At 35.6% G+C, this 9,227-nt stretch overlaps 2 protein-coding genes across 2 annotated transcripts; both read right to left on the bottom strand.

Annotated features, from left to right (window-relative positions):
* Nucleotides 1–31: 31 nt before the first annotated feature.
* Nucleotides 32–8,402, bottom strand: LOC128882349 (uncharacterized). The gene is made up of 2 exons (XM_054133935.1): nt 8,196–8,402; nt 32–5,235 (listed from the first exon to the last, which is right to left on the bottom strand). Exon 2 carries the CDS (start codon nt 2,955–2,957, stop codon nt 1,959–1,961), a length of 999 nt encoding a protein of 332 aa, XP_053989910.1. The 5' UTR covers nt 2,958–5,235; nt 8,196–8,402; the 3' UTR covers nt 32–1,958.
* On the bottom strand, nt 870–1,807 carry LOC128882350 (uncharacterized). Its single transcript, XM_054133936.1, has 3 exons — nt 1,599–1,807; nt 1,249–1,497; nt 870–1,194 (listed from the first exon to the last, which is right to left on the bottom strand). Exons 1-3 carry the CDS (start codon nt 1,805–1,807, stop codon nt 870–872), a joined length of 783 nt encoding a protein of 260 aa, XP_053989911.1.
* Nucleotides 8,403–9,227: the final 825 nt, after the last annotated feature.

The raw sequence follows: 9,227 nt of genomic DNA, 5'->3' as shown, positions 1-9,227 counted from the left end.
GCCCTAATGATCTCTGTAAGTGGACATCGTAAAAGTCTCAAGAATCTTAATGCTTAAATGTTGTATTTATTAGTCAACAAAGAAACAATTTGTTCGAAGAACAGTTATTGTGTTTTGTCTAATTTGAAAATCCCTAATAAAGTAGTAGTAGTATTAAGTTTATTAATTTCAGCCTTTCGGCCCAGAAATGGGACTTGGTTTTACATTCTCTATACTCACGCATCCATCCACCCTGCCACATTACATTCGTCACACCGCGCGCTTACCCACTCTGTCTTTGCTTCTCTCCTCTGTACGTATGTTACTAATTGTAGTTTGTACTTTTATCCTTCCCGTTTACTAACTTCCATATCCAATCTACATTTCTTACATTAAACCTACCCTCTAAAAGCTCTTCTATGCTTATATTAGCATTTTCCCGCTTGTCGCAATCTGCTAAATAGTGCTTCAGAGAACCTTGTCCCCTTCCACAAAACCCGCACCTTCTCCCCTCACGCGCAAGTCAATATCTATTCCAAGATTCTAAATTTCCGCACCTCGCCTTTGCCATCAAACTTTGGCTGTTTAGTTTTTCATCTTTCCTTAGATACTCTGGCCTCTGTCCCGTAAATAAATATCTATACCTACTGTTATATTTAGTCTCTTTTATTTGGTTAAATTGCACTTGTTCCTGATTTTCCCTATCCCTATTCATCAGTTCCAGAGTTACTCTATCACTCTCCCCTCTCAATCTCCTAATCCCTTCCTGACTATATCCGTTTCGTATGCCATACTCTATCCTTTCTTTACCATTTTTTGTCCTTCCCTGTTCCTTTTCCCTAAGACATTCTTATACTAAATTCTTTCCTACTGCCTTTCTAATTTCCTCTTCAAACTTTCAGAGCTTTCTTTCCTGCTTCTATTCTAATCTTTTCTCTTTTTGTTTCTGCTAATAATATATATTTTGGTGTTTCTCTGCTTAAACCTAGAATCCATCTCACAAATTTATATTGCACTCTTCCCAACTCCGCCCTTTCTTTCCACCCATATAGTTCCGCCCCATACAACATCACGCTCTTGACTAGACGATCAAACATAAATACTTTCCACTTGAAACAGTCTTTAAACTTTCTTTCCCCGATGCCCCAAACTTGCCGTGTCAGTACGTTGGCTTTTTTAGCCCTTTCTCTCACATGTTCTATCGTGTCTCCATTTCTTTGAAATTTGACCCCTAAGTATGTAAAACTCTTGACTGACTCTATTTCCTACCCTTTCCATAGCCATTTCGTTTTCTTCACCCTATCTCCTCCTTTGCTGAAGATCATTATTTTTGTTTCGGTCGTGTTCAAAATCAAGCTTCTCTTATCTAAAAATCTTTCCAATCTTCTTATCATTTCTTCCATTTCTTCTAACCTTTCTGCCAATAGCATTAAGTCGTCAGCATATGCCAGTGACCACATTTTTTCCTTGCCACATATAATACTATGCCTCCCGCCTGGCCAGCCCTGAATTCTTTCTCTAAATCCGAGATGAAAATTGTAAACAACAGCGGGCTCAGAGGGCATCCTTGTCTGACTCCGTCTGCTGTCCAAAACCATCCTGATACCTTTCCGTTATACCTAATCGTATTCGAGGTCTCTTCATATAATTCTTTCGATCTTTCGATTAGTCCTTTTCTTACTCCTCTCTGCTCCATCACTTTCCATAGCTTTGTCCTATTGACCTTATCAAAGGCCGCCTTCAAATCTACAAACAAAGCATACAATTTGCCCTTCTTTGTAATCGTCACCCTCTCCGCCAAATGTTGCAGGATATATACATTATCCATCGTGCTTCTTTGTTTCCTAAATCCCGCTTGAGAATGTGGTAAAATCCCTTTTTCCTCCACGTTGCGTTTTAGCCGCTCGTTTAGGATGTTTGCGTAGATCTTGTACACCGAATTGAGTAATGTTATTCCTCTGTAATTTGTTACCTCTTCTTTATCCCCCTTTTTTCAATAAAGGCACAATGACTCCATTTCTCCATTCGTCCGGCAAACCACCACCTCTCCACACCTCTTTTATTATTTCGAAAACTTTCCTTTTCGCCTCACCTTTCATATGCACCCACGCCTCGCCTGGTATTTCGTCTTCTCCGGCAGCTTTTTTCCTCTTTATCTTCTTCATTACCCCTTCAATTTCGCAGTCCGTTAGTTCGTCTTCTTCTTCGACTCCTACTCCTAACTGTCTCCTTTCCCCTTTATTCACTCTCTCCGTCCCACCTAGGAGTTCTACAAAGTGTTTTAACCACTCTTCCATCGTTATGGATGTTGCTCCTTCTGTATTTCTTTTCCTTTCTTTATTGATGTATGTCCAAACTTGCCCCTCTGTTTTTACATTTCTTATTTTCTCTATCTCTTCCTCCCTTTTATCCACCTCCTTCCTCTTACACATTTCTCGAAACTCTGCTTTGTTTCTCAAATACTCTTGTCTTGTTACTTTTCCTATCTTCCATTTTTTATATATTACCTTCACCTTTCTTTTTTCTCTACTGCACTGTTTGTCCCACCAAAATTTATGTCCTGGTTTTCTTCTTTTCCTTCGGACTACTCTTTTATCCATACTTTGCAAAACCGCTGCCTTTAATTCTTGCCAACCTGGCTTTCCATTTCCTTCAGCAAGCTGTATGTTCCTGATTTTACTTTTATATTGCTCTATGCTTTCCTTTCCCCAGCAGAACACTTGTCGGACAGTTTCAGTCTCTTCCTCCCTTCCAACTATATCCGCTCTCGCCTGTAGTCTCGCTGTAGCAACCAAAGGTTGGTGATCAGATTCTATTCTGTCCTCCACCTTAAAGTGTACTATTTCCTCTAGCCCCTTTTCATTACAGATCACATAATCTATTACCGTTGCTCCTCTGACACCTACATACGTCCATTCTCCTTCCTCATCTCCTGTAATATTGCCATTCGCTATGTGCCATCCTCTTTCCTCAACCATTTTTAGCCGTTGCTCTCCCTCATTATTTTTCGTTAGATCTTTCGAATTCCTCCTGTTGTCCGTTCTCCTCACTGTCTCGCTCACTCACTCTACCTTACCCTCTCTTCCTATTCTTGCATTCATATCCCCGCCTATTAACAGTATTTCTTCTTCCTCTTCTTTAATCACTTCTTCCATCTTCCTTGCCAATTTCTTCCACGGTTGACCATTGTAAACCGAAAAAATCCTCCATGTTCTATTTTCAATTTTCATCCTCCTTTCTACTAAACCCTCTATTTCGCTATTTCCACATTCTATGTCTAAGTTTTTTCTCACCGCTGTTATTATTCCCCCTCTCGCTCTACCTTTCCTATTTACCTTCTTTGCCCCTTGACACTTCCATACAAAATCCTTTGATAGGCTACTTTTAAACTTGTTCCAATGTGTTTCCTCCATCCACGTTTCTACCAGGCCTATACAATCAAACTTTTCCACATATTGCCAAAAACTTTGATCTTTCTTTCCTATTCCAGCTACATTCCAGAATAATACTTTCAATTCCCCTGCCTTCTCCCTGTCTAACACCCCCTCCCCTCTCCTATTTATTTGCCCACCTGGCTGAAAATTTATTAAAAAACCTGACTAACCGGTACTGTTGCCCAACTTTCCTGCCATTGGGCCCATCTCCCATCCACCCTTATTTTTTGGTATCCTACCTTCACCTCCCTCTCTTTTCTTTTTTCTTCCCTGGCGATTGCTACTAGCTTGTTTTGAATTTCTCTCTCATGTCTCGTTAAATCGTGATCTATGAAGACCTTTGTGCCTCCTAACCTATCTTTGTATCTCATGATCTCCTGCTTGTCCTCCCAACTTTCCAATCCTACTATTAATACACACCTTTCCTTCCTACCGATTTCTTTCACCCAACTTATCTTCCTTCTTACTTTTAATTCTTTCTCTAGAAAATCTTCAATTTGCGTTTTTACATTTCCTTGCCGTATCTCTAGACCCTTTATTACTACATTATTTCTCCGTTCCATTTTTTCATGTTTTTCGATCCACCCTCTTATCTTTACCACTTCCCCACTCTTTTTCTCTTTTTCAACCTTATTAACCACTACTGCCTTAATATTTTCCTCCAATTCCCTTCTTTCCTGTTCTGAGTTCAAGTAGCTGTTTCCCTTTCCCACTTATCCGCTCTACTTTGCTTTCCACATCCATCATTCTTTTCTCCATTCCTTTTACTTTTAACTCCCATCCTATTTCTTTTTCCCTCATTTCTTCCGTTATCCTATTATTATTTGTACGCATTTCGTCTTTCAGACCTCTTATTTCTTCAACTAATCCTGCTAATACTTTCAATATTTCTTCATTGCCTGCATTTCCCGCCGTGGCCTCCCTCCTGTCCTCCACTATCTCTTTCCTACCTCTCGTTATATATTCCTCCATTCTCTCCTTCTCGTTCTCGTGTTTCGCTGTTTTTTCGGCGTTTGTTGGGCGCCCTCCTGCTTTACCTACTGTTTCCTCTTCGTCTGAGCTCTCTTGTCCTGCTCTACGGCCGTCGTTACCCATAACCTCTACCTATCAGACAATCGTCTGACCCGCAGAATTACACCCCTAACACCCCTATTTCTTTACATTAGACCTCGCCTTTACGTACCCTTCCTCTCCCCCTTATACTCTACCTAATTCTTTTACTCCATGTGTATACCTATCGCTTTCTTATTACTTAAATTGCTTTTAACACTCATAGCACTCGCCACCCATACACACCACATCACTCCTCCTAACCAAGTCCCCCCTATAAAGTAATATTTTCATCTTTTAATGTTTCGATAAAATATTATTATAAAATCTATTCATAATTATACTGTTCCCTTTTGTCCGCAACCGGAAGTTTGTTAATATCCTTCAAGAGGTTAAAGAAATTTTAAAGTTTAAGTGTATTCAATTAGAAGTTCTTATTACTCATAAAGTTTAAATTAGGTAAATCTTATTTCCGGAACAAACTTTAATACAAAATTGCTTTTACACGTTTTATCTCTAATCTATGGTAATTGTATTTAAGTGATACTAACTCTGAGAAGAAGCAGGACAATTATGCACGTGATCCCCAGCGCAGTGTCCCAAAGTTTTGTTTCCCCAATTTTTTCGAATATCCTTTGCCACACTTCTAAGAACTTGCTACCGCTGATACTGATGCCTAGAATGTCCTTTATTTGGCTCGTGGCAATAATAATCGCTGCTGCGGATGTGAAACCAACCAAAACTGGTCCTGATATGAAGTCCAACAAAAAACCTGACGAACCAGAAAAGGTAAAAACATATTAAATGTATAAATATTTGAATGATTTTTAGATGTTATGTAAAATAATATTGTGAAGATTGCACGTCAATGTCACGTAAGTTATTCAGCTTTGCACAGAACGTTTAAAAAATGAGTCCAAAAAATGTAGGAGATAAGGGAAGAATTGCTTGTTTCCGTTCCAAAAAGCAGCTCCTTTATAATTTTTTATTGAAAAAAGTATGTAAGATTTTAATTTGAAATTTTATACACGGTCTTATTATTATTTTATTACTATTACTATTAAATATTAAAAACTAATGTTACAGCCCGGCGATCCTAACGGTGCGGAATAAATATTAATCGCTGGTTGACATGATTTTTGCCGTTTAAATAAACTAAAATAAAAAATTCAACCGGCGTTTTATTCTATATACATACCGTTATCGTATAACAGGAAAGGATATCGAAAGTATCTTTTTTTTTTTAGAAATGGCAGGTGGTCTAATTTAAAGAATCAAATTGTCAGAAAAAATGTCTCGAATTTCGAACAATAAAAAACAAAATATGTAATATATCAGTACGCCTGTACGTTGGACGATAGAGGGATCATTTTTGAATATAAAATTCAAATTAGACGTCAATCGGTTTAATAGTTTTTCTGAAATCGTGTCAACCAGCTTCGAAAATACGGTTTCGAGAAAAACGCGTTAAAATTTCGAGTACATTCCTCGAAAGAAGGAACTACCAAATCTCTTAAAAACAGACCTACATACTCTAAATTCTAAAAGAGCTTCAGTAATTTCATGAATTTTTAATTGAAATTTTGCAGAATTGTTCTCAAAGGGTTGCACGATAAAATACTGTCAACAACAAAAAATTGATTCTTCTAGCCCAGAAAAAAGTAATTGCCCCTTTAAGGAGTAAGGGATACTTCGAAAATTCAAATAATGGCTTTTTTGGGTTTTAATATTTTCATAAGTTACATCATTTCAAGAATATTCCTAAAAAATTTCAATTTGATCCGACTAAAAATGACGAAATTCGAATTTTAAGGTACTTGTTTTCTGAATTTATTTAACGGAGGATTTTAACAAAACTTTACTTGATTGTTCTTTGATGAAATACGAATCATATGAGCCTATTTCGATTTAAATTAACCATCTCAATTTTATGGAAAACGATAACAAAATTATATAATTTTAACACAGACCCTTATGGAAGGTACAGATTTAGATTTTCGCATGAATTTTTTCAATTTTAATTAAGATGCAATTGAGAAACTCGCTGAAAACTTGATATGCTCTAACCGAAATTATAAAATATTTAATAAAAAAAAGTAGCAATTATTTACCACGCCGTTACTGAAATTCATTAAAATCTGAAACTGAATGTATTAGGTTGTCTCAAAAATTTCTTTTGTAATTTGCACTCAATTATTTTGTGTGGCAGTGTTTATATAAATAGACAATTTAATTTCTTAAATATTCATGTTGTAACAGTAATGGAACAAAATGAATCGTACACAATTCAATAATGTAACATTAGACACAAAATATTGTGTATGTATTACTTATTAAAAAAACAAAAAAAAAGGAGTTCCATAAAAAAATAGGAATTTTGCAATAACAATAGTTATAAACAATAAGAAAAATCATTTTTGAAGAAAACGAGTCCGGCAGCAAAATGTAAAGGGTTTCATCGATTTCATCGAATTCAGGCCGAACCTACGTGAAATATGTAGTACAATTTTACGATAAAAAGTGCAATAAAGTGGTAAAAAATGGAAGTAGGTAAAATGTCTTTTTAAGCTTTTAAGAGCCAACGAAGCCCTACCAGATGCAAGAAGATTCAATCCGATTGGTCAATTCGTTTCAAAATAAGAAGCAATATAAAATTTTTCAGTTTTTTGCCAAAAAAAATGGGTAAAAAGTGAAAAATTCCAAAATTTTTTTGACAACTGCACCACCCTCGAGACATGATCTACAAGATGCAACAGCTTTTATCCCGATTGGTCAAGCCGTCTGGACATAATCGAGTAACATATATATATACAGGGTGTCCCAAAAGTCGGGGAGGAGCCGGAAATGGGGGGTAGCTGAGACGATTCTGAACAACAATTAAAAACATACATGTCGAATTGAGTAACCTCCTCCTTTTCGAAGTCGGTTAATAAAACGAAAGAAACTTTTGGGACAACCTAATAGAGAAATTGGGCAGTAAGTCAGCGTTGTTGTCATGATCATTTCTCGAGTATTGCGAATATAATGTATTGTGTATTATGGACATATGTGAGAGTAGAAAGCCTGTAGGGCTTCTATAAAAGTTTTCGATTGACAATTTTGGACTAACCACTTCGACTATCTTGTATTTTAATTCCAGTAAGCTATACTTTTGAACATGACTATCTCGGTACAACTTCAAACGCATTTTTCTCGAAACTACATTTTTCAAATCGATGAACAATATTTTTCAGAAATGTTTGAATTGAATCACTTCAACTTGTATAGGTTTATTTAAGTCAGCATAATCTTATACTTAATCGTGTCGTACTTTTGTTTTTATGGTACAGGGCTAGGGTGGAGCAGCTGATCTGTTTCAGAGTGATAATACCCATACTATCATCGATACAAAAATACCTTCCAGAAAAAAATTAAAGAGTTCGAGGGAATTAATCTAATATGACTATTGTTTTTTTTTTGTTGTTACAAATATTATGACTGTGCCAAACTCAACATCATTTTTTTAAAGTGAAATCATCGTATTATTTTGGGATATTATGAATGTTGGAGACGAGTTCATTGACCTATAATAGAAGATCATCTACTGTAATACAAAACTTGAAAATGGAGTTTGAAATCAGTAGATGAACACAACCCGTCAGTTCGTTGAACAAAGATAGAAGAAGAAATAAGTATTAGAATTTGTCTGTCGTTTGGAATGTTTAATTTAAAGTTCATTAGTGATGTTATTACCTAATTGTACGATTCCCATCAGCAAACACACACAACCAGATATGAAGGTTAAGAGGACTGCAAAGTTGGGTCCTAAGTCAGATTTTTGTAACGTTTCCCTAGTTAAGATTGCGATGATCGCTGTTGGTCCAACTGGCACATCTTTGCAGGATCCTAGGATGGTGTACACGAAGCTTGCCATAAAAGAAGAATATAAACCGTACTGCAAAGTAAAATACATATTCGTATACTCCTCTGGTTTCAATTCTAAACATTTTAGTAACAATTGTGTTAACAAAATATTTAGTTATGCTCTATTAATAATTTAATATAAATTCTTTTCAAATTAAAATATAAAAGTATGACTATCGTTTTTTTGCTGCAATTTTTAAAAATAAGTTCTGAAAAATACAGACTGTTTGATTTCGTCTTCTCAAGTACAACTTCGTTTAGCTTTTAAAATTTGATAAGAACATGACAATACATAATCAAATCAAAAGTTGAAAAGGATAGTTTCTCCTTTATAGGTTTATAACATAAATTCTTTGAACGTAAAATAAAATAATTTATTAATTTCAATATTTTGATTATACGAATGTGTTTGATTTTATTTGAAAATATGTGTTTTGATATAAGTATTTTGGTATCAAAAAAGCAATCAGATGCGCATGACAAACAAGGTCATTTTTTAGTACTTTCGTTTTTTTACAACTGTAATTAAACTAATCAAATTTTCAACTTCAAGCTTCACTAAGTTGTATTTTAAACATCGATAAATAAATTAAAAAAAGAAAAATGACGATCGGATACAATGGTTTTTCGGGGGCAGTTGGTTATCCCTTTGTTACAGGCATTAAATCTTCAAATTCTCTGAGAAGTAATTTTAACTTCTAAGTAGAAGCTTAAGAAGTATTATCGATGATAGAAGACAGTTAGTTTATCTTATTAAATACAATTAACCCTAGTACTCTCTGTAAGTGGGTACTGTAAAAGACAATCAGCATTGAGATTCTTGAGACTTTTACGATGTCCACTTACAGAGATCATTAGGGC

This window comes from Hylaeus volcanicus, unplaced genomic scaffold, assembly GCF_026283585.1.
Source record: "Hylaeus volcanicus isolate JK05 unplaced genomic scaffold, UHH_iyHylVolc1.0_haploid 11082, whole genome shotgun sequence".
In the NCBI taxonomy this organism is placed as follows: domain Eukaryota; kingdom Metazoa; phylum Arthropoda; class Insecta; order Hymenoptera; family Colletidae; genus Hylaeus; species Hylaeus volcanicus.
This window is presented reverse-complemented; position numbering and strand designations above follow the sequence as displayed.